General features: G+C 38.9%; 1 protein-coding gene across 9 annotated transcripts in view; it reads left to right on the forward strand.

Annotated features, from left to right (window-relative positions):
- IDE (insulin degrading enzyme) overlaps positions 1-25,567 on the forward strand; it is a 183,262-nt gene that overhangs the window by 117,323 nt on the left and 40,372 nt on the right. For 8 of the 9 annotated variants that reach the window (XM_073353894.2, XM_073353898.1, XM_073353892.2 and 5 more), the window contains 7 exons: positions 1,650-1,742; positions 2,409-2,500; positions 6,103-6,183; positions 9,193-9,296; positions 14,667-14,769; positions 16,196-16,318; positions 19,382-19,464. In XM_073353894.2, coding sequence (XP_073209995.1) covers positions 1,650-1,742; positions 2,409-2,500; positions 6,103-6,183; positions 9,193-9,296; positions 14,667-14,769; positions 16,196-16,318; positions 19,382-19,464 — 679 coding nt within the window. The remainder of the gene's footprint in view (positions 1-1,649; positions 1,743-2,408; positions 2,501-6,102; positions 6,184-9,192; positions 9,297-14,666; positions 14,770-16,195; positions 16,319-19,381; positions 19,465-25,567) is intronic. The other variant, XM_073353900.1, reaches the window with a different exon arrangement.

A 25,567-nucleotide genomic window follows, 5' to 3' on the forward strand; every position in this document is an offset into this window, starting at 1 on the left:
AGTATATTCAATATAAGTACTGTAGTGCAACCTCTTTATCATGAAAGTTGAACTTACAAATGTGGAATTTATTTTAAAAAAACCCCTGCATTCAAAAATAAAACAATGTAAAATTTTAGAGCCTACAAGTCCACTCAGACCTACTTCTTGTTCATCCAATTGCTCAGACAAACAAGTTTGTTTACATTTGCAGGAGATAATGCTGCCCACTTCTTATTTACAATATCACCAGAAAGTAAGAACAGGCATTTGCAGGGCACTTTGTAGCTGGCATTGCAAGATATTTATGTGCCAGATATGCTAAACATTCATGAGCCCCTTCCTGCTTCAGCCACCATTCCAGAAGATATGCTTCCATGCAGTATTATCTCCTATAAATGTAAACAAACGTGTTTGTCTGAGTGGTTGGCTGAACAAGAAGTAGGACTGAGTGGACTTGTAGGCTCTGAAGTTTTACATTGTTTTGTTTTTGAGTGCAGTTATGTAACCAAAAAAAAATCTACATTTGTAAGTTTCACTTTCATGACACAGAGTTTGCACTACAGTACTTGTATGAGATGAACTGAAAAATACTATTTCTTTAGTTTATCATTTTTACAGTGCAAATATTTGTAATAAAAATAATATACACTTGGATTTCAATTACAACACAGAATACAATATATATGAAAATGTAGAAAAACATCCAAAATATTTAATACATTTCAATTGGTATTCTATTTTTTAACAGTGTGATTAAAACTGCCATTAATCGTGATTAATTTTTTTGAGTTAATCACATGAGTTAACTGCCATTAATCGACAGCCCTACTATTTATAGTTTCAACCCACTTGCTTTTAGCCGCTCATGGACTTTCATGAGCCAAATTTTCATGCTTCTCTGGGTGCTCTTAAATACAGCCAAGTCATCAAGCTATACCAAGACTGCTATCAGTCTTTCCCTGCCTTCTCCATCGGTCCCTGGAATGTGGCTGGGGCACCTGGGATGTCTTGGGGCATGTGCTTAAACTGGTAGAATCTAGTGGACAAATTAAGGCAATTTTCTCCTTGAACTCTTTCCCCCATTGGAATCTAGTAATAGACACAGTGCAAATACAGAACTGAGAACCATTTGTACCCAGTCAGACAATCCAAAATCATCCACTCATGACATCATGTATTGGACAGAATAGTCCTCTTGCTGAGTGTCCAGTAGTTGATTTGCATGCATACTGGTTTTTCTTCCTGGTGAATACAATGGGAGAAGCATACTGTCGTCTTGACTTGATGGTAACGCCAGCAGCCATCAACCGCTGCCAGTATCACCTGACATCTTCCACATCAGCTGGGGCAAACTGCCTGGATCTTTTCCCTGAATGGGATAGTGTCTGTGGTAGCTCCTGTGAGCTGCTTCTCTGAAGCCTCCAAACTGGCAAGGGGACTACAGTTTACATGCACACATCCTCTTCAGCGTCTCATAATATTGTGTCTATTTAATCCTTCTTTTAACTTGTCTATGTAATAGGTACTCCGCATATAAGTTGTTTGACGCAAATGTTTTTTCAGAGTGCGTACGGTGTGTAAATAAATTACTATCACCAAAAACATTTAGAGAAACAGCATAAATGAACACATTTTTTTAGCAATATGTTTTCTTCTTAATTTCATAGGCTGGGTAAATACTCTGGTTGGAGGACAGAAAGAAGGTGCTAGAGGTTTCATGTTCTTCATCATTAACGTGGACCTGACAGAGGAAGGGCTTTGTAAGTGAAGAACTGTTTTTCAATCTCCCCTATTAGAAAGGAAGATGCATTCTGGCTTTTATTCTCTTATCCAAAGAGTCTAATTTTATATTTAATAACTTGCAAGCTGAATACATTTCTGTTCTGATACATGACTGTGCCCTGTAAAAGTGTTTTGGACACTGATCCTCTTAATAAGTTGACAGGCATTTTGTTTATCAAGGAGTCAGAAATCAACTGTAAATGAGTGTATTGAATAAGACCATTTCATAAAAGAAATGTTTGATATTAATTTCTTATTAATTGTTAATAATTAATAATTAAATAATTTCCCCAAATATCATAAACTCTTACTGTACATGCTGGATGGTTCATACCATATAAATCTGTATTGAAATAATAATGCTTACACACAGAGAAAAATTAACAGGTTCAAAGCATTATATAGAAAATAAAGCTTTGGTTCAATAAGGTACTTAAACACGTGCCTCATTTCAAGCATGTAAATAGACAGGTTGACTTCTGCACTGGGACCATGCACATACTTAAATACCTTGTTGAATCAAGTCCTAATTAACCAAGGTTAAAGACTTTTCATAATTTTTTTTAGTCTATTTTTAGGTGAAGAATTTTTTTTCAAGATGCAGAATGCAAGGAATTCTTAAGTGTGTAATCTTTGTTTTTCAGTGCACGTGGAAGATATAATTTTGCACATGTTTCAGTATATTCAAAAACTACGTACGGAAGGACCTCAGGAATGGGTTTTCCAAGAGTGCAAGGTATAGTAGTTTTACATTATAGTAGCAATTCTCTCTTAATCTGTTTTTATAGATAGAATTTGGATGTTAGAGAACCAAATTCCATGAATTCCAAATTCCCTATTGGAATTTCTTTTACAGTTCTGCAGAAGCAGTTTGCATGACTCTATAACATTTATTAAAAAATTAAAGCTGAGCTTTATGCTTTGATACACCAATATTTTTAATATAAATACAAAATGCTATTTCTGAGCCAGATGAGTGGTCTAGATCGTGGTCCTACCTTCTATGGCTGCATAGAGGTGTCGGGAGAAGTTTCACACTCCCCCTAAATGCACTTGCCTGGCCTTCTTCCAGCTCTATTACAGGTGCGGGAGGAAAACAGGAACAGGACACCTGGTACAGTTGGGTAGTGGGTGGGGAATGGACAGGACCTTCTTCTTCCCCATATATCATCTGGCACAATTCTGTTGACACAGGCATGTAGGGGGTTAGTATTCTCTGTTACCTTGTTGAACAAGAGCTCAGGAGATTACTTCATTGGACTCCTCCTGGGCAGTACAGCTGTATCCTGTACCTTCTGCAGAACTAATTGTTAAAGTGCACTCCAGTTCTGTGTGATTGTGTGCACATACATAGCAAACTTTGAAAGTGCTTTATTAATACCCAGTAATAAAATTTCACTTCTCAGTGGTGATGTGAAATGTAATACAACCCTTTACTCATAAGAGTGGCTCCATTGGTTCACTGGAACTACTCATGTACGGGTTACACATGCAAGTAAATGTTGCAGGATCAGGGCCTTAGTTATATCCTGTTAAACTTAGTAACTAGTAATAGTTTCCACTTAGAATAATCAGAAAATCTTTATCTACTTGACAAGATGAAAAACAGAATTTTTGGTTAAAATGTCAAATGTTAACATTTTCAAGCACTTGTCTTATTTGGCGAAATCTCTGTCAGTATAGATTTTTATATGACTTGTAAATACAGAAAAGCAGTAATTGCTTCTTGGTATCTCCTTTCCAGTCTGTTATGTAAATTATGATATCAGATATAGAATGATTAATTAAGGGTCTTATCCAGTCATGTGCATCTCTAGATTTCAAAGTTTTACAAGCTGCAGAATGCCATAAACTATAACTCCATAACAGATAGATAGTTGTACACTGCAGAAAAGTTAATTTGCTTCACCAGATACTTACTAAATAAAAAAATTGATCTCTGTCTTCACCAAGGACTTGTGGGACTACATTTTGGGAAGGAAATGCAATGTAATCAGCTCTAGTCCTCCCATATTGTGCTACTCCCTAGCTGCAGTTTCTTCCTTTCATCAGTGCTGGATTCACAGAGTCTGCAGGAATTTAGAGACAGTATCAACTGAAAAAAATCAATTTTCTGTTTGAATACTTTTGCTACATGTACTGCCTAAAATTATTTAGGGAGTTCTGTTGTTTATGGCCATAAGGTCCCTTAAAAATCTTTCCTTGTTGACAGTCTCAAACAGCAGAAGAAATAAGTTACCTTGCCCCTGTTACAGTGTTGAGGAAGGCCTTTCTCTTTTTCTCTCTCGCTCTCTTTTCCTATTTAGGTGTGAAGTTTGTGTGTGTGTGTTTTTTTTTTTATGTAGATATATATCTTACTCTGTGAATTAGCCATTACAAGCAAAATATATGTTCTGTCAAACTAGCCACTTGACCATGATACTATTGACCATTTGTATTATGATTTGAAACACGGATTGCCTGTTGTACCAAAATACAAACTATAGAGTATAGGTATATCTTACATGGTGTTTTACACTAACTAGTACTCCCATTTCAGTGTATTCATTTTTTAAGTTCTTCCCTTTCAATTGCCACTTCACATCAGACCCCTGCTTTTCAACTGCATGGCTTTCAGCAGCCCCTGCTATTATGTCTCTTCATCTTGTTGTAGAGGGACCAGCAATGCAACAGTTGTCATCTTTATTCCTTCCATCTTCATGCCATGTGTTTGCAAAGAGATGACTCTTTACTCTCTTTGTAGTATGGTTCCCAAGGGAGATTTCTCCAGTTCATGTGGCTAAAGACAGCGCCAGGAAAACCTTTTCTCATCCTCCTAGTTCCTTGTTATGCCTTGTGTAGGGGCTCTGAAAGGCTTCTGCCTCTCTGTTTCTACCATTGGCTGACTGAACAGGAGAAAAAAGGGAAAAGTACAGGTATTAGTTTCTTTATTCTTGTTCAGTGTAACACTTTGAATATTTCATTCAAAAACTTTGGCAATGGAAGTTTTAAAGTGCTATTTTAGATAAAGAAAAGTCTGTAGTGCTCCTGTTGCATTCGAACCCTTTGCTCACATATGCTAATTGGGCAGCTTCCTTCTTCTTCTTCTCCCCATCAGCCTCTCCAGTTTATCCCCACTCAGCCTCTGGTCTTGATCCCTACTCTAGAATTTTTCTTCAGTTCCACGATGCTGCTCCTCCTTTCTGAAGATCCTGCTGTGTAAATTTTATTTTCTCCTGCATAGCCTTCCCACAGCTGCCAGAGCTCATGAAATATCAACAGCTTGGTTTTCCCCCCTTCGCTATGAAGTTTCCTTCAGTTTGGATATATGAAAAGAGGAGAAAAGAGCATGAATGTTTTTAAGACTTGTAAAGCTATATTAGGCTCAGTTTCCATAAACAATATAACACTTTGTGTAAGAATTAACTGGAAACAGCTGCAGGAGATGTACCATCTTACAAAAAAAGGATATCAAATCAGATTTTTATCATTTTTTGGGGGAGAGGATAATTCAGAAAATTGATAAGTTAAATCAAAATGGTTTTCTGGTAATGAAGGAGATCATATGTATGTATACCTTAGCTGTATAGGTACTAAAGCACTTGTGTAAGTGAGAGGAGAGTGTTTCAAACACAGACAAAAGTTTCAGACATAGACAAAAGTCAACAATACGTTGTACTCTAGGTCTTCTAAGATGAACGGAGGGAATATTTGTTATAGCCAGTTTTGAATGTTTAACATGTGCCCCTAGTAGTAAGAAATTGATGTAAATCCTGATCAGGCTTTGTCTGTAAGAGAAGTTGTGCAACAAGAATCTTCTTCTGGTGGTCATGGATTTATTAAACGTTATTGCTTAGGACCTAAGAGCTGCAAAACCCCCATCTGTAAATCGGGGAGGATTTAAGGAGAGAGGAGTCTCAGAGCTGGCTTGGGAGCATATCCTTCCTAGTCAGCTCTACGTGGCAGCTACAAGCCTTTGATCTTGCCAGCTTTCTGCCCTTTGTCCTTCTTAAGCTGAGCTACTTTTTGAAGCATTTGAATGTAATAGTTGATGTCCCTGGATTACTGTCTAAAGAAGTAATCACCTAGTGATATAAAATCACAGGGGATTTTCACTTATTGGATGATAGCTGTTTTTTTGTATATGATCGTGTACAAGAAAGGGTAATACAGTGATTCATTTGGTTATTTAAATTGGTAAGCAACTGACAGGCAGTTGATCAAATGTCCAGTCCTTTATTTATTTGACCAAATGCCTAATTTGATCTTGAGTGTAAAATGTATTAAGTAAACTTTTTTATTCTTACAAAGTAGAAAATGGCTTTCCCATGCATAATTTGATTTAATTTTTTCTTTTAGGATCTAAATGCTGTGGCTTTCAGATTTAAAGATAAAGAACGACCACGAGGTTATACATCAAAGCTTGGAGGGATTTTGCATGTAAGTAAAGCATTTGTATTTTGGGCAATATCTGAATGGAAATAAATATGATGTTCTTCTACAGGTGATGGTCTCTGTGTATTCCACACATGGGTATGCATATGTGCCATGCACCTGAGTCTGGAATCTTTTTACAAGCAGTGTCAGTTGCCCCTCACATGCACTGTAGTTCTCCTTGTGCTCCAAACCAAGGGCATAAAGGCTGGTGTGGGAAGATGCCTCTCCACTTTCTTCTTTCCGCCGCAGGGTCTGAGTTGGAATCTTTTTGGTGTCCTCACCTCCTGTCTGCTGCAGAAGTTTAGTAATTTTTATGGTATAGTGTAGCATAGTATACTTAGTATTTTTACCCCATTTCTTCCCCACCTGGGGAATTCAACCTCCCCACCCACATACAAAAAAAAGTCTGGGGTTATGCCCAGAGTCCAAAAAACATGTTTTTCTGCCCTCACTCTTTCCTGTTTGTTGCTCACAGGAAAAAAAAAAAAAAATCAACGTTGCCTCTGCTGCTTAGGCAAGGTTCACATCTCTGCCAGGTGCTGCATCTGCCACTCTTTTCCCTCCCCTTTCACTTCCTGCCCCCCCAGTTGAACTTGGGGGTTGGGAACAGAGACTTAGAAAATATCTGATGGAGAAGGCAATGTAGGTGGTATTCTTAGCATCCCTGAGCTGGGACCCAGAGTAGTGGGTGGGCCTGGGTCCTTCCTTCCGGAGGGGGCGAGGGCCCATTCCACCAGAGGGCAAGCAATTTCAGCTGCATCCCTGAAGGACACACCCCTACTAGATGTAGGATGTCATTATCCCTACTAGATGTTTGTAAAGTGGGTACTTAGAGCTCTTTATGTTCCTTCACAAGACATACTCTAGTTACTCTTGAGGGCATTCTGTGCCAAAAAAATAAAAATTATGCGCCTAAAAATTATGTGCATAATATTGTAAAATTCTGCAAGTTTTGTCAATAAATAAATGCGGAGGCTCCAGCATGGCAGTGCACAAAGGTGGGAGATCACCCTGCAGCCTCCCCGCCCCACATCCCAGGGACATGGGTGGGTGCAGCCTTACCACTGAGTCCCTGACATAGCACAAGGCCTGGGCCTGCCCCAGAAACACCCTGGGGCCTTGTACCCTGGGACCTCTGTGCCAGGCGCACTAGGTTTGAGGCAGGCAGGCTCAACCAGGCAGGGTCCATGTGTGGAGGGGCTCATTGTGGGGAGATCCAGGTGTGGGGTGAGAGGATTCTGTGTGGGACAATCTGTGTGCAGGCAGCTCAGTGAGGGGTCTAAGTGTGGGGGGGATCTGGATGCACAGAGGCTCATTTGGGGGGTGGGAGCTCCAGGTGCAGGGGCAATGGGACCCTGCAGGGGCTTCCAGGGGAAAGTGGTTGGGGATATGATAGGTCCAGATGGGGGAGCAGCTCCCTGTACAGTGACCCCTCCTTCCACAGCTGAGGAGTGATGAGGGCAGGAAGCAGGGGATGATGCTAAGCTTCGTGTAGCTGGAGGAGGTTTCTGGGGGTTGGTCTGACACAGCCCCTGCCATTCCTTGCAGGGGAAGAGGAAGAGGAAGTCCCATCCTCCTGCCTCCAGCCCAGTTGGGATTAGCAGCTGATCCCGGCTCGGAGTAGGAGCCCACTGTCTTGGGTGTCCCCAGCCCTGCGGTGATTTACCTCTCAGCTGGCTGCTCCGGGTGCCTGAAACCAATGTACCTGTGCAGCTAGGGAGTGGTATGTGACTGCTTTTGCTATGCTGAGCCAGATTCAATTTGCAGCATATCTCAAAAAATCAATATATGATTTTTCCAGATAAAAAAATCAATATATGATTTTTCCAGATAAGCAGTCTTTTGCTCTCACACACCAATATATATATAATCCCCCAAACATACAGTCAATCAAGCTAGTTGTCCTGCAGGATTCAGAAGGAGGACAGAGATTCAAATTATAATTTCAAATGTAGCACGCGGATATTATGGTAATTAGAACTATAAAAATACCTGTATAGATGGAAGAGCAATGTATACTGTGTATCTGAGACTGAAATCTGATGTGCTATTTTATACTTTCACTAGGAAGGTCCAGCTAGACAGACAGCACAGCCATAGCGAAGCTGTCTAGGAGATGCACTGATTTGAGTAGCTCCCCCAGGCAGTTTCCATCATTAGGCAATGATAGAGACCCCAGCAAGAAAGTACAGGTGCCATTGTCACTCCTTTGGCATACACACCAGGGACTGAATGGGGGATCTCAGACCTAAACACGTGTGCTACTACAGCTTAAGCTAAAGAGCTAAGTCTCTGTATGTGGGGAGAGTAGCAACTCCTATGCTCTGTGAATAGGCGCAGATGCAGACCAGTAACACATGCTTACGAGTGGGTCACGCTGTTACCTGGTGGAATCCTTGCAATAGCTTGCTTGCATTCCTCAGTTTGAATCCTAACTCCACCATCGCTGCCTGCAGAGGTTGCAATTTCTACGTCCCTTTGTGCCCATTGAACACCCAGTCCAAAAATATACTTTTCTATAAATCCAGCTTACATGGTAGTATCTTAAGGAAAATGATCATATAACTTGGAGTTCTAAAGAAATATTTGAAAACCCCAAATTACTGAAACAATATATATTGTGTTCTTAGATACTGGAAACGTTCTTTCCTTTGAAAAATTGGCTAAATTACGGTTATAAGGATCATTTTAGAGTTCTGAAACTTGAATTCTTGAGAGTCTGTGTACACTTACTATTTCCTGCTTTTAACGTTAAAAATATCCTCCAGGGGTCACTATTTTACATATTATTTTTACTTAATTTTATATTAATAACTACTGGAGTTAGGGTGGATGGCTTTTTAGATGACCATATAATAATGTATTCAGAACCTAATATAAAAGCTCTCTGTTTTTCATAATAATTACTATTAAATGCTATCTTTTTAGCTTAATGCAATAAGGCTTTGTTTTATTTAAAATGTTTTCTAGTCAAAAATGTTTTATTTTTATTTTATTATTATGTATTTTTAGTATTATCCTATAGAAGAAGTGCTTGCTGCTGAATATTTACTTGAAGAATTTAGGCCTGATTTAATAGAGATGGTGCTGGATAAATTGAGGCCAGAAAATGTCCGGTAAGCTCTTTGTAATAACTTTTATATTTTAAACCATATATTCTGTGATGAAAACAAATGAATGTAACTGGAATCAAAAACCTTGTGGTGCCTACTACTTTTAATACAGACAGATGGGGAAATAAAAGTGAACAATGAGACAAAGTATTTGGGTGACTTTATTTGACCCATTTGTGCTAAAAATGGTCACAGGGTGGTAAAGGCACAACACACAAGAATTCTGGTAAGACAAACTAGTCCTTATTTCTTTTCCCCACTTGGACATGTGCCATGTCACAGTTTATAAAAAAAAAAATAAAAAAAAATTAGACCGTTGTCTCATGCCAGGATCACTAATCATGTGGTTACTTTTCCGGCACATGTTAGGGGATTTTGCATTTTTATTTTTAGCATTTGATTAGGGTTACCCATGAGTTGTTTTTGTTTTGCCTCTTAAACTTGCTGGTGAGTCCCTGTCTACATTTCTGTAAATCTAGCATAAATCTGGGTTGATTTGGGTCTGTTGATAGCAGTTGGGCCAAAGGATCATGTCCCATATTAGGACTTGGCTCTTACCCTTGGTTTACAGTGAAGTGTAGAGCTTGCAGAAGTGAGGAGAGGACAGGATTACAAACTTCAGTTAAAATGGTAAAAGGTCCTTTCTTGACTTTGGGTGACTGGATGAAAGTTACAGATCTCATGACACCTTTTGTGAAAGAAAAGTAATGTAACATATCTTGCTAATTTTTAGGATGCACCTGGGACACACTTAAATAATTGCATAACCTTGTATATGTAACTCTTCTGCTGTACTGCTATTTGTTGCTCTCAGCTGTTGCATCTTGTCATTTATTAAAATCATAAGCTCCCTAGACAGGCAAATTTCCTTCTTATTTGTTTATGTAATGCCTAGCAAACATTTGAGTGCTCAAGAAACAATAAATAGTTAATTCTAGTGGTGGGCTTCCCTTTAGCAGATATTATCAACAGTTTTGCACTATTGCTTTTCCCAGTTCTGCTCTTGTGAATGTATGGACTGAATAGCATGAGTTTTTAGCGCTCTCTCTTACTTCCAGAATTTCCCTTTGGCTAGTTACCTTTTCAGGAGCATAAAATAGCTGTTAGGGTTAAGAGGAAAACATGTAGGGTATATGTCTACACTGCAATTTAAACACCTGCAGCAGAACCATGTCAGCTGACTTGGGTTGGCAGGGCATGGGCTGTGAGGCTTCAAAATTGCAGTGTAGATGTTTGGGACCATCCCACTCCTGGGGTCCCAGAGCTTGGGCTGCAGCCCAAGCCCGAACGTCTACACCACAATTTTACAGTCCCGTAGCCTGAGCCCTGTGAGCCTGAGTCTGCTAAAACCAGGACAGTTGTGGGTGTTTAATTGCAGTGTAGATATGTTTTCCTCTTGATCGTAACAGCCATTTTATGCTCCTGAAAAAGGTAACTAGCCAAACTGGACATACCCATAGATGCTCCACTTGTAGCAGGGCAGTGTAAACCAGCCTGACTAGGTCTCTAATGCTTCTTATGATAAATCTCCTAGCCATTGTTTTGCCTTGGAGAACAAAATGTGTTTAGGACCATTGCATTTGCTATGGCAGATCAGATCAGTATTCTGTCTCTGGTACTAGCCTCAAGCTACTGTTTCTGAATAACGTTTGTTTGTTTTTTAAATGCCAGTTGACCAACGGTCTTTGAGGTGGGAAGTAAAAATTTTCTTTCTGACCCCTGCAGTAATTATCGGCATCCCTGAAGCATGAGATTTGATCATTCCTCCTCAGCATGCCGGACTAGAAATATTGGTCTCAAAATTATCTAGCCTCCTGTACAAATCCTGCTTCAGAATTTGAAGCTCTGGTGATATTCTGTGGCAGTGACTATAGATGTTGGGGGTAGGAGAGTATTTCCTTTAATTTAAAATAAATAAATAAATAATGCCTACCATTTACACCCTCAACCCCGATGTGCCTTTATTACAAGGCACAGACTAATTTCACAAGCATTTTTGAATTTTTACTTCTAGAATTAGTGAAACATTGCATCTGAAGTTATGTATAATAGAATCCAAATTTCCCCAAACTGTTTGAGTGGCACCCCTCCATGCCCCACTAAAAATGTGGTCACATCAGTAGTTAGTGGAATAGTGAGATGTAGATAATGCACGTTAAGAACACTAACCTTCCATATATTTAAACTTTTCTTCTTCATTTTATAAAAAATTCCATAAATACTTTGCAAGAAACATACTCATTATTATTAAAGTTTGATACTGGTAATGTCCAAATGCCTCCTATGGGATCAGGACCCAATTGTGTGGTACAATCACATAAGAGACTCTCCCAGCTTCAAGAGCTCCTCATAATCTAATAGAACATCCACAGCACATGTGTTTAGTTTGTATTTTAACCATCTGCACAAAGTTTGACATTTTGTTAATTATTTTGCTATTAAACATCTCTATGAAATGTTGAATTTATGAAGAAGATAATGATATGACCTTTCTGGATATGCAGTAACTGTTATCAGAATTCTTATAAATTTTATGTGCCTTTTAATCTAGTTTGTAATTCCTGTTGTGTTTCTTTGTTGAATATACCATTTTGCAGTAAAAACTGTTATAGAATTCAAGGTTTTGTGTTTTTGTGAAGACTGCTGAAAACATCTTAGTTTGTAATTAGTTACTTGCACTGTTTCTCATCTTTTATTCTAGATTTCCCCTTCTTGGCCATGTCACTTGTAGGCTTCTGATTGACAATGTGTATTGATTAAAAAATATAAAATAAACTGCTACCACAGTAAAGAGGTCCATTGCTAATCAATAAACAGCAATTCATGTGGAAGTCTGCACACAGGGTTCAGCATGCAGGAATAGGACTTAAATCTGTTCTATATTAACTAGGTCATACATAAAATTTCTATATCAAAAGTCTTTGTGCAGTTACTACTTTAATTATTTGGTCTCTGATGTAGGTGTTGAGAAAAATTCAGTAGTCATATTGCAGATTTTGTATAGGATGCTTGCTCATCCAGCTTGGTCTACAACTCCTGCCTATGAAACTCGAACACCTTAATGGGACTAAATCGGGGGGCCCAGATAATCTTCATCCAAGAATATTAAAGGAATTGGCACATGAAATTGCAAGCTCATTAGCAAGAATTTTTAATGAATCTGTAAACTCAGGGGTTGTACCGGATGATTGGAGAATTGCTAACATAGTTCCTATTTTTAAGAAAAGAAAAAAAAAGTAATCCGGGTAACTACAGGCCTGTTAGTTTGACATCTGTAGTATGCAAGGTCTTGGAAAAAATTTTGAAGGAGAAAGTAGAGATTGAGGTCAATGGTAAATGGGACAAAATACAACATGGTTTTACAAAGGTACATCATGCCAAACCAACCTGATCTCCTTCTTTGAGAAAGTAACAGATTTTTTAGACAAAGGAAATGCAGTGGATCTAATTTACCTTGATTTCAGTAAGGCGTTTGATACCGTGCCACATGGGGAATTATTAGTTAAATTGGAAAAGATGGGGATCAATATGAAAATTGAAAGGTGGATAAGGAATTGGTTAACAGGGAGACTACAGCAGGTCCTACTGAAAGGTGAACTGTCAGGCTTGAGGGAGGTTACCAGTGGAGTTCCTCAAGGATCAGTTTTGGGACCAATCTTATTTAATCTTTTTATTACTGACTTCGGCACAGAAAATGGGAGTGTGCTAATAAAGTTTGCGGATGATACAAAGCTGGGAGGTATTGTCAATTTAGAGAGAGACCGGGATATCATACAGGAAGATTTGGATGACCTTGTAAACTGGATTAATAGTAATAGGATGAAATTTAATAGTGAGAAGTGTAAGGTTATGCATTTAGGGATTAATAACAAAAATTTTAGTTATAAGCTGGGGACACATCAATTAGAAGTAACGGAGGAGGAGAAGGACCTTGGAGTATTGGTTGATCATAGGATGACTATGAGCCGCCAATGGGATCTGGCCATGAAAAAAGCTAATGCGGTCTTGGGATGCATCAGGAGAGATATTTCCAGTAGAGATAAGGAGGTTTTAGTACCGTTATTCAAGGCACTGGTGAGACCTCATCTGGAATATTGGGTGCAGTTCTGGTCTCCCATGTTTAAGAAGGATGAATTCAAACGGGAACAGGTACAGAGAAGGGCTACTAGGATGATCCGAGGAATGGAAAACCTGTCTTATGAAAGGAGACTCAAGGAGCTTGGCTTTTTTAACCTAACCAAAAGAACGTTGAGGGGAGATATGATTGCTATCTATAAATATATCAGAGAGATAAATAGCGGAGAGGGAGAGGAATTATTTAAGCTCAGTACCAATGTGGACAAAAGAACAAATGGATATAAACTGGTCATTGGGAAGTTTAGACTTGAAATTAGATGAAGGTTTCTAACAATCAGAGGAGTGAAGTTTTGGAATAGCCTTCCAAGGGAAGCAGTGGGGGCAAAAGACCTATCTGGCTTTAAGATTAGACTCGATAAGTTTATGGAGGAGATGATATGATGGGATAATATGATTTTGGCAATTAATTGATCTTTAAATATTCATGGTAAATAGGCCCAATGGCCTGTGATGGGATGTTAGATGGGGTGGAATCTGAGTTACTACAGAAAATTCTTTCCTGGGTATCTGGCTGGTGAATCTTGCTCATATACTCAAGGTTCAGCTGATGGCCATATTTGGGGTCAGGAAGGAATTTTCCTCCAGGGCAGATTGGAAGAGGCCCTGGAGGTTTTTCACCTTCCTCTGTAGCATGGGGCATGGGTCACTTGCTGGAGGATTCTCTGCTCCTTGAAGTCTTTAAACCACAATTTGAGGACTTCAATAGCTCAGACATAGGTGAGAAGTTTTTCACAGGAGTGGGTGGGTGAGATTCTGTGGCCTGCATTGTGCAGGAGGTCGGACTAGATGATCATAATGGTCCCTTCTGACCTTAAAACAATGATTCATAGATATTAAAACTGCTCAATACAAATCGTAAATCAAGGATGGAGAATCCAAGAAATCAGAAATTGCATGCAAGTTTGCACACAACCCCAACCTGTAGAGCATCATTTACTGTGAAGAACAAAATTATTGTGGCTGAACAAGTACAAATCGAAAGTTATGATTAAGGGCTTATGATTGTGTGTTAAATTTGGATACTGCATACTGTTGGCCTAAATATTCCTGCAGTTACATTTGGAGATGGTATTCTTCAGTTACAGGCACTATGCATCTTAAACAGCTTCTAAATTCCATGCTGGAGATGGCTGCATTTTAGTGGTGAATGAAATGATCTCTCATGTTACTTTGTATATTTGTTGGTAAAGTACTTTGGTACCTAAGTGTGTTTGATTTTTGTCTGTGTGTTTTTAGGGTTGCAATAGTTTCTAAATCTTTTGAAGGAAAAACTGATCGAACGGAAGAATGGTATGGAACACATTACAAGCAAGAAGCAATTTCTGATGAAGTCATCAAGGCATGTTAAAAACAATTACTAGATTTCCATTTCTGAAATAAAATTTTTGCATGTAGATGTAATTTCCCTATTTGTGGAAAGGAGAATTTGCACTTACAACTGCCATTAGCAATGATATTTCAGTCTGTTCTGCAGCAGTGGAGATTAGACCCTCATTTAAAAGTGTTTCAAGACTTTTCATTGCATGCTACAAAATAGTACGGTGAGGTACTTTAAGATAGCTATACGTCAAATCAATGGGTCTTCGCAGATTTTCTTAGGAAGACCTCCATAATATGCAATACTTACGTAAAAAATAAGTTACAAAAAACTTGTGGCTTATTCATCTGATTCTGGATCCTTGAAGTCAATGGTAAAACTCCTACTGACTTTTGACTGGCTCTCTGTATGAATTTTTGTCTGAAATCCTAGCCCTATTGAAGACCATAGTAGTTTTGCAATTGACTTCAATAGGACCTGGATTTTTCACCCCTTATTTTTAACAACCTGGGTGATTTTAATTGTTTTCAATGCCAAAAACTATTGATCAACAACATTTTGTTTGCAAAGATAGTTTTAGTTAGACGAGAGAAGGATTTCTGAACTGGCTATAAACTCATTTTCTTTCTTCTGTAAAAACAGATGATCCAACATAAAATGACAATTTTGTTTTTCCACAAAGGAGTGAATTTTTAAAATTATATAATCACATTTAAGCCAAAAGTAACTTTTTTATGAACTATACTTGTCCTGAAAGAGGAGTTTATAATGGAAATACCAACACAGCTTTAACTATGGTTCTAAGGCTGATTCAAAATATGCTTGTTTTTTCAAGTTTATAGAATGAATATATCATGCAAAATTTAGTGGACTTCTGTAAACGAAAACCTCAGGAAAAAGGAGGGAAGTGGGAAACATCCCTCCTCAGATAAAATTATCTACTCACTTAAAAATGAGTTGGCCTTGCAGTATGCCTGAAAGGCATACTCAGGCTCTGTCAGACCACACATCCTAATCTGCTCTTAACAGAAATAGTAGAGAAACTCCTCACCATATTCAACATATTTAATTGAACAAGTAGAACCCAAACTGGAAGAATTTCTGTATATACATTTAATGTGGTACTTTTATTGAGCCAAAAACAAGAGGATGCACAGGGCTGAAATGGTGGAATGGAAAAAGATTCCTCACCCCCATATACCTTTTCTAATTATCTTTTACTTTCCCATTTCCCTCGGTCAGATATATCTTACCTATTTGCTGGCCTTCTCCCACCTCCTTCCCCAGTTCAGACATTTTTCTGCTGATCTGTCATCTCCCATCTCTCACTAGTGCATATGTATAGGATACTAGCAAAATTAAGTTTTCTGTTAGAGCTACAGGATTTAAGTATATATCCATCTGCTAGTGAGAAATTTAACTAATAACCATACTGTTATTTATCCAGAAATGGCAAAATGCTGACCTAAATGGGAAGTTCAAGCTTCCAATGAAGAATGAGTTTATTCCTACTAACTTTGAAATTTTGCCACTAGAAAAGGATGCACCACAGTACCCTGCTCTTATCAAGGTAAGGATATGTATTACTTACATCAAATGGAAGTTCTGTCAGCCAGCTAGCTTGCTGGAAGGTTAACCATTGTACCCTGATAAAAGCTTTAAAATAATATAGATTAACCTGTCATATATAGTTTATTCATAAGTACAAAAGTTTGTAAACTGCTTTCTTTAAAACCTCTTAACCGGCAACAAAAAAGCACTAAAATCAGTCAATTTGAGCTGAACTGTGGACTCTGTTTCTTCGGGTTCCCCTGAAAATGGGTCTGCCAATAGCTTGAACCCTTTCTTGGTCCTTTTGAAAGTGTGTGAACCACTGATAGAAATAATATTGAAACTTCTTGATCAGAAGAGTGACTGCCACACAGATTTGATTTTTTTTTTTTTTTTTTTTTTTTTTTTGAGCATGTGTTGGTAAGTCAGAAAGTCGGAAAGGTCATTCTGTTGAAGCTGTGCATGAAAAGAGCCTGCGATTGCAAGCAAAGACACCTGTCTGCTCCCTAACTTTCTGGTAGTAGCAAGCAAGGACCCACCCCCCTCGCACTTTCAGCAAAGTTCAACATTTCTGAATACCAGAAAATAATTTCTCAGCTATTCGATCCAAGAAATAGTTTTAATCTTTCAAGAGTGATGAGCTTTGCTTAGTTGGATGTAGGATGAACCTTCTGCAACTCCGTCCTGTTGTTGCTGGATCACAGTATGAACGTAGCTTATCTAGCACACCTGGGAGTTCTCTATGGCAGTGGTTCTCACCAGGGATACATGTGCCTCTGGGGGTAAGTATAGGTCTTCCAGGGGGTACATCAACTCATCTAGATAGTTGCCTAGTTTTACAACAGGCTATATAAAAAGCACTAGTGAAGTCAGTAGAAACTAAAACTTCATACAGACAATGACTTGTTTATACTTCTCTATATACTATTATATGGTAAGTATCACAATGAAATATAAGTAAAATATTTATATTCCAATCAATTTATTTTATATGGTAAAAATGAGAAAGTGAGCAATTTTTCAGTAACTGTGTGCTGTGAGACTTCTGTATTTTTATATCTGATTTTTGTAAGCAAGTAATTTAAGTGAGCTGTAACTTGGGGGTACGCAAGACAAATCAGACTCCTGAAAGGGGTACAGTAGTCTGGAAAGGTTGAGAGCCACTGCTCCAAGGTCTTCTCACCCTTGCTTTTCCAGAGATATTGAAAGCATGTACACTGGCAGGACACCAAATCTAATAGATCTCTTCAGTCTCTAATTTCTCTGACATGCAACCACAGTGGATAATACAGGAAAATAATATTTGTGCATCAATGAGCAGCAGTAAAATATTGTAATCTACATTGATGTCTTTTGAATTTAAAGTTAACATAGGCTTCCAATCAGGAAAGCATATCTATTCAGAACAGCACTTAAACATGTGCTTAAGTTCCAGCTCATTGGGATGTAAGCACATGCGTACATGCTGTCATGAACAGGGATGACTTAAGTCTGAGCTTAAGTGTTTTCCTGAATTGGAGTCGGAGTTGAATAGGGACGTATATCAGGTTCAGTAAACAACACTATATTCTGTTTCAGAAGGCTGTCTTCACAAGAACAAAGGCTAGACACTTTTTTTTAATTAAAGCTTAAATTCTACAAAAACTTGAGAAGCCAGCAGCATATCAAAAGGAACTATTTGGTATGAGCTGTGGTTAGTGCATCACAGCTTTTGAAACTTGATGTGCTTTTTAAGTCTTTGCTTTATTTTTTAAAGCAAAGAAAATCTTGTAAAGCTTCTTGAACTGACACAATGGACACAGTGACTGCCATTTTACTATTCTGTTCCTGCCAGCAGAGAATTTGTGAATTTTGTATAGTAGCAGTAATATTACTAAAATGAGAATTTCTGTTACCATAGAAATAAGTTACACTGCAATGCTGAATTTTTTCATGTAAGTGGGGGGTTGTGTATGGGGAGATGGGGAGTGAAGAACAAGAGTTGCTTTTTACATATAAAAACTATGTGAAAAGTAAATGTACTTTATGTATTAAATTGTATGCACATATAGCATTTGTGGTAGCGGCAAAGATGATTTTCTATGTTTATAAATTAAAGAGCCATGCAATAAAATATATTTGTGTATCTTTGATGGCCCCACTTGCACTCTGCTCACTAGTCCATCTCGTTCTTGGACAACTGGCATTCCAAACCTATGAGCAGCGACAAACAGATGTTTAAAAAATGCCCTAAAAAAATCAGCTTGTCATAACGTTACCTCTTTCACCGTATATAGAAATTTAAAAAAAAAAAAGGTGGGGAGAGAAATGATAGCTAGGGTTAAAATATGAAGATTGTCTGTTTTGTGTCATTTTGTTTGCCGTTCTTTTGGATTTTTTTTTTCCTCCACTGAGAATTTTAAAATAAAACTTTAGAGGACTGTCTTTGTTTAATCACTGTATTTTCCTATTTATAAATGGATGGATATTTTTGTTTTCAGGATTGTTATAACACAGTGTAATATACATTCATAAATTTTATTTCAAGACTGTTGATTAAGAAATAATATACTGAGCCTGAAGTATGGGGGTGAGATTGTCTGCAGCCCCCGTGCTGAGGGTGGAGGGAACGGGACAGCTATGGTGACTTTGTCGTCTTTGTGTCCTCCTGATCCTCAGCTGCTCTCTGGAGTGAGTTACAGGAGCCTCCCTAGGCTGACCTATTAGCCACATACTACCCATAATCTCCACAGTTTTGCATGATTCAGCCCTGCCCTGGCACATCCCTATCCTAGAGCTTGCAGTTTCTCATATGGCAGCTTTCTGGCTGTCTTCCACAGTTCCTGCACCAGGGGAATTCTCCCCGAGCTGGGCATGGATTTTTTAGGGCTCCTTTACACCACTCTGGCCCTTTTATCTGGTGTAAACAAGCCACAGTGAGGTGAGAATCTCACTCCAAAGGTGGATGGTTGTGTACACCAGTCATGTATATGTGTATTTAAGGAAAAAATGTAAACTAAGTGTAGAAGTGATAAAATGCAGTTTGTAAAACAGCATAATATAAAATCTTATGTTAAAAACGTGTTTTTTTTTCTTGACACAGGACACTGCTATGAGCAAACTATGGTTCAAGCAAGATGATAAATTCTTCTTGCCAAAAGCTTGTCTCAACTTTGAGTTTTTCAGGTATGCAGTATATTAAGTATATCACACTAATTGAACTCCCAAAAGTTTCTTACCGTTTACAGGAAATCTGCATTTAAGTTGCAAAAACTCTTCAAAATGATCTAGGTTACTGGTTTATTCTGATTTGGTAATATTAGACAATAAAACACATCAGGAAACTTCATATTATGCAATAATTGAAGAAAGAAGCAGTTGGGTGTGTTCAGATAAATATTTATGAGAAGCTGGTAATAACATTAAATATTTAATCCAGTCTCAAAACAACATATCTTAATCCCTTATTTACTATATCTGAAACACATCTGACAACAGCTACTACTTATTCAATTTGCTGTTTCAAAGATGTTATATTTTAAATTATGAAGGTAATGCTTTACATATTAAATATGCTGATGTGGTTTTATACACTTTTTTATATAACCACAAATCAGAGGTGTTTTTTTTAGTTTCTGTAATGCATATATAGGTAAGATTTAAATATTATTCAAAGTTTTATTTTTATGACTGTTATCAAGTCACTTTTTGAGTTTGGGGGAAACATCTTTGATATCAACAGGTATGGGGATCTCAGATGAAGATACATGACATCACATTGGCAGTATAAACAGTAAAGTTAAATCAGGTCTTGTATTTTCTTCATGGGGAATTGTACCATTTAAAAAAATTGGCCAAGGCAAGATATTTACTTCCAGTTGGAATTCTCTGATAATAGTTCTGGGAATGAGGAAACCTGTCTATCTTCTTAGTGCTGTGGATCTTTCTTTTGGAACAGTCATTTTCAGCTCTTGGTTTTGAAGCGGTATTGACTGTTGAATGTCATGTGACGTTGATTCCCATGCTGGGGCCAGAGAGCGTCTAAATTATTTCACAAAAAGAAAAGGAGTACGTGTGGCACGTTCGAGACTAACAAATATATTTTGTTAGTCTCTAAGGTGCCACACGTACTCCTTTCCTTTTTCTGGATACAGACTGACACGGCTGCTACTCTGAAACCTAAATTATTTCAGAACCTTTCTTTGTTTTTCTTGGTGGATCAAAGATTAGAGTATGAGATGTTATGGTCGCTCATGGGTGCACTGAATGTTTGTCTTGAATCTCCATTAGGAGTGTGGTGTAGGCAGACCTTTTGGAGGTTCTTCAGTATCCTAACAAACATCCAGCATAAAAAAATTGCCATCCATATAATATAATGAAATCAATGGATCATCACATAGAGCAATTCTAAGGAAATAGTCTGTTGCACACACAACAGTGAAAGACAGTAAGAGGTCATGCTCCTGTCATCAGAAAATAGCAAATAATATGTATAGAGGGCCTTGTGATAGTTACCTTCCAAGTTCAGGCATATTGTATAAGCGCATGGGAGTGAAGGTTGAAAAAACTGTAGTACTTGCCTGTAACTCTTACCTTCTGAAGATACTTTGAATGTCAACAGTTATCAACCCACCCTGTCTGAGGAAACTTACTTCCTTTTCTAAATATTTAGGTGCAATAGATTACCAGTCTGTATCATACTTGGCTGTCTGACAAGGTCAGGTTTCACTTACTACAAAGTTCTAAGCCATTAGAATGCTTGCTAGTATGGGGGCCACTAGCCTGGCCAGACACTGCTTTTCTCTCCCCTTCCCTTTTGAAGCTACAGGATAAGCACTGAAAGTAAAAAACAGAGCAAACTAATTCATATGTATGTCTAAGAAAATGGTGGGAGGATAAAATGGTAATCTTCTTATAAAAACAAGAATTAAAGGTAAGTAACTTTCCTCCTCCTCTTTCCCCATTTCTACCTGCTGAAATAGATTCTCACTGCAATATGCACATCCAAAACGGGGCACTTTGGGATGCACAGAGGCAGTTTTTATCTTCTACAGGTTTATGAAAGGCCGCAAAATAGCTTCCAAATGAACTGTGAGAGATGCCATTTGCAACCCAGTGTATGACAAATGAAAAAAGTAATAAAACAGTTCTAATGTAGAGCAAGTGAAGGGATTCACTTGGACATATTCACAACAAACTGTGAACCTTTTGCCAGTTGAATTCATAGACTCTCCTGGTATGTTCTTTCTGAACAACTAGAAGTACTTGAAATACTCTATTTAAAATGCTAGAATGATCCACCATCCTCCTTGAGGAGCAGTGATCAGAGGCGAGGAGCCAGAGATGGGATCAAGAGGGTGTCCTGATTTTATATGATCAATTCTGAGGAGACGTGGCTTGGTGAGATTGACAACCATCATCTCCAACAGAAGTGGAAACCAGTTTTGTCTCTGTTAATATTTGACAGTGAACATTTGTGTCTCTTGAGCTTGGCCAGTACTGCTGTCACAAGAAGTAATATGGGACATAATCTTTCTCCATGGGAAGATGAAAGCATCCATGGGTTTTCCGGTCTTTGTTCTTTCTCTTGAGCAGAATACTGACATTTTTGTGATCAGAGGTGTGGTGAAGAGGCTTACCTCAGAAGTCTGCTTTCCTTGCAAAAGATTTGAGCCACCATGACCTGTTCCAGAATGAGTTTACTTTGAATCAGTGCAGTTCAGTGGAACCTATTGAAAAATACAATCTCTCTCATTACATCAGAGGGCTATACCCCAAAAAAGTTGTCTGGAGTATAGCCTTTGATCCTTTAGGATGATTTCTACTGCCTGCAGCTCTGAGCAGCCAGGATCCCTGGAGTCCTTTCTGGCTGAATGATGCTAACAGCACCTGTTGTGTTGATGAAATTAAAACTAAGAAAATGAGGATAGTCAATCATTGCTTCTCATCCCCAAAATTTTCGGCATGGATCAAGGATATGGAACTCTATGAAGCTTCTATGGATGGGAGATTCTGGAAACCCTGGGGCGCAGGCATCATGTGAAATTTGTATTAAAGGCTTCTGGATACAGGCCTTGTCAGATACTCTATAGGCTGTTAAATAGCCTTGGGTGTTGTCTAGACTATGATTCAGGAATTTTGACAATCTGTCATTTTTTAAAAAGAGAAGTAAAATAATGGTTTAATAAGGAAGTTTTCCAACCTTTTGTTTAAGGTGGTTGTAGAGTCCTCCACAGTGGCAGGGAAACCAGGAGGCCTACATTTTAGATTTCCCAAGGTTTAGGCAGATGGCTATTAAAATTCGGTGCTGCTCCCCCCCCCCCCCCCCCATGGGCATAGTCTGCATTCCTATTTTGGAATTTTGTTTATTTGGAAACTTATATTGGCACGCATCACTGAGCAACAGAGTGCTTTACATTTATAAAAATAATTAATTGTAAAATAGCCAAATGCATCACTGGCCTTGAAGCTAAAATGGTAGCAACTGTCTGCTTCATTTTACTGGAGGAAGGGGTTTGAGGAGGAAACTAGGCTGGGACTTTCAAAGAAGCTTAAGGGCATTAAGTGACTACTTCCTGTTGACTTTCAGCAGAAGTTGAGTGTCTGACTCAATTAGGCTTCTTTGAAAATCCCAGTGCTGATCCCCAGTCCTCTTATTAAACTCAGCCCAAAAGCTTTCAAAGGCCTGAACAGATAAGTCTTATACTGGTGGCCTAATGTGTGGTAAAGCTTAGCACTGGCAGACCACTGGAGAGAGCAGGTTCAAAAGGCCTGGGTCCTTCACTGAGAATTCAGTACCATCAATGGAAAGACAGAAGCAGGAAGGGGAGTTCTCTTTGATCTCACAACATTTACACTTTGTATATCATTGCCAGCACCTTGAATTTCATGTATAGAGTACTGGTGTTTGTGTTTAGTGGGCCTTGCCTCACTCTGTTGTGCACTGGCTGAAGTTTCTGGGTATTTTTGTAAGCATAGGCCTTAATAATGTGTTTTTAAAATAATCCAGTCTGCAGGTTATAAAAGTGTGAATCTCTGTGGCTAGGTCAGCATCACAAAGGAACTGTTAAGTTTTCCAGGCTAACCATACATGGAAATAAGGCACTGTTTGCAAAAGTTGTCACTTGAGGAGCAGCAGTGGCTTCAATAGGAACCCCTAGATTGTGAAATGTACTGGCAAAGATTGGACATATACCCCCAAAAGAAGGTGTATACCCCACTTTTGCCATTTCCCAAAGCCACTTCTTTCTGTCTACCAGCATCCTTTCTAATTTATCTGGATTGAGCATAAACCACTTTTCTCCCATCTACTTCCGTCTCTATCAAGTACTAGAAAAGAAACAGTTATACCTTGGTTTGATCCACCCCCACCCCAAATTAAAAAAAAAATGTAGTTCTCTGTGGCATAATGTATCTATGAAAGTACAGGTCAGAATGGCTCACTACTGCCCTTAGCAGTTAACCTGTCTGTTTAATATGTATTGTGACAAAGTTCCTCCTCTGCCTTGGTGGATCATGCGCTTAATGGCAGATTTGCTTGCCTCAGAGATTCCCGTCAGCCCTTAGTTTTGGCCACTTTTGCTAATGGCTCAAACCTACCGTCCATTCAGCTAACCTCATCACTGGCTAGCATGGGGGAAACGGAGAACAATCCCTGCAGTTTCTATGTCCCACCTAGTGGGTCGGGAACAGGCCAGATCCCTTTCCAATTTAGACCTTTCCTTCTGGTGTTTCTCACAGACCAGGTCAACCCCTCCTGTATCCGATCGGGAGTTGGGGCGATGTGGGGAACCCGGGCCCACCTTCTACACCGGGTTCCAGCCCAGGACCACGTGGATAGTAGCTGTCTACAATGTATCAGCTGCGTGACAGCCACAACTCCCTGGGCTACTTCCCCATGGCCTTCCTCCAGCACCTTCTTTATCCTCACTGCAGAATCTTCCTCCTGAAGCCTGATCACCCTTGAACTCTTCAGTCCTCCTGCAGCACGCCTCTCACTCCCTGCTCCTTGCGTACTCCCCTACTAACTGATGGGAGGTTCTTTTTAAACCAGGTGTCCTGATTAGCCTGCCTGCCATAATTGATTCTCAAAAGTTCTTAATTGGCTCCAGGTGTCTTGATTAGCTTACCTGTCTTAATTGGTTCTAGCAGGTTCCTGATTGCTCTAGGGCAGCCCCTGCTGTGGTCACTCAGGGAACAAAAAACTATTCATCCAGTTGGCCACTATATTTGCCTTCTACCAGACTCCTACACTCAACTGGTCTGGGACTGTCACAGTATTTTATAAGAGATTGGGGTCCTGCTTAATACACAAGAGAAGAACAACAAATATTCATTGCCACATTTTGGGATCTAAGAGGAGAAACAAACCTTATAAGAAGAGCCTTTCCATCTCTGCCAATAAGGCTCCATAGGCAAGTAAGAAGCCTTGTGGTTAATGCTATTGAATGACTGCTGATAGAGCTTAAAAATCAGCAAGGACACTATCTGTGTCACTGCTAGGAGGAAGTCAACAACCATGCACAAAAATATCGGATTGGTACTAAACTCATGTCTGAAACCAGTCTGGTAAGAGCAGGACGTCATCCGTGAGATCAAGATGTGACTGAGTTGCTCCAGCAACACTTTCTCAACAATCTTGTTTAAAAATGCTAGATTAGAAATTAGCACTAGCTGGTGAGGTTGGTAGCCTCTAAAAAAAGCCTCTTAAGCAATGCCCTTACTATCACCATTTTAAGGATGGCTTACATTCTGTTTTCACAAAGTGAATTAACAGTCCTAGTTCTAAAAGTCCCTGTTGGTCTTCACCAGCCAGATGAATAGCAAGAGTTATAGTTGCTATAGATACTGAAAAAAGCCCATAATAACAAGTCTTGGTTCTGGTGTCACACCTGAGAAGAATGCAGTCCTTTTGGGGGGTAACGTATGCTTCTAAATGGTTGGCTGGTATATTACCTTGATTTCAGTATTTTATCCTGGGAGATGCATAAGTGGACATATTCAAATTAATCAGTTGTTGGGATGTTCCTTATATAGATAGAGGGAAATGCAAATAACAGCCCCATCCTACCTTGACTCATTCTAGGCTCATGGTAAGTATTCAGAAAAGGGCCAGCCAAAACAGAGTCTGTAGCGTTGTAGTGGGTTGGCAACTTTCACTGAGTTGGAAATCAGACTCTGAAAGGCCACTCAATTTCTGTAACAGAAAATATCCTTTTAGTTCCTCTTATCATCCCATTCCCTAACTTTAGGGGGTTGGGAGAGAGACAGAGATCCAGGTTTTGCCAAA

This window comes from Lepidochelys kempii, chromosome 7 (genome assembly GCF_965140285.1).
Source record: "Lepidochelys kempii isolate rLepKem1 chromosome 7, rLepKem1.hap1, whole genome shotgun sequence".
NCBI classification, from domain to species: Eukaryota; Metazoa; Chordata; order Testudines; family Cheloniidae; genus Lepidochelys; species Lepidochelys kempii.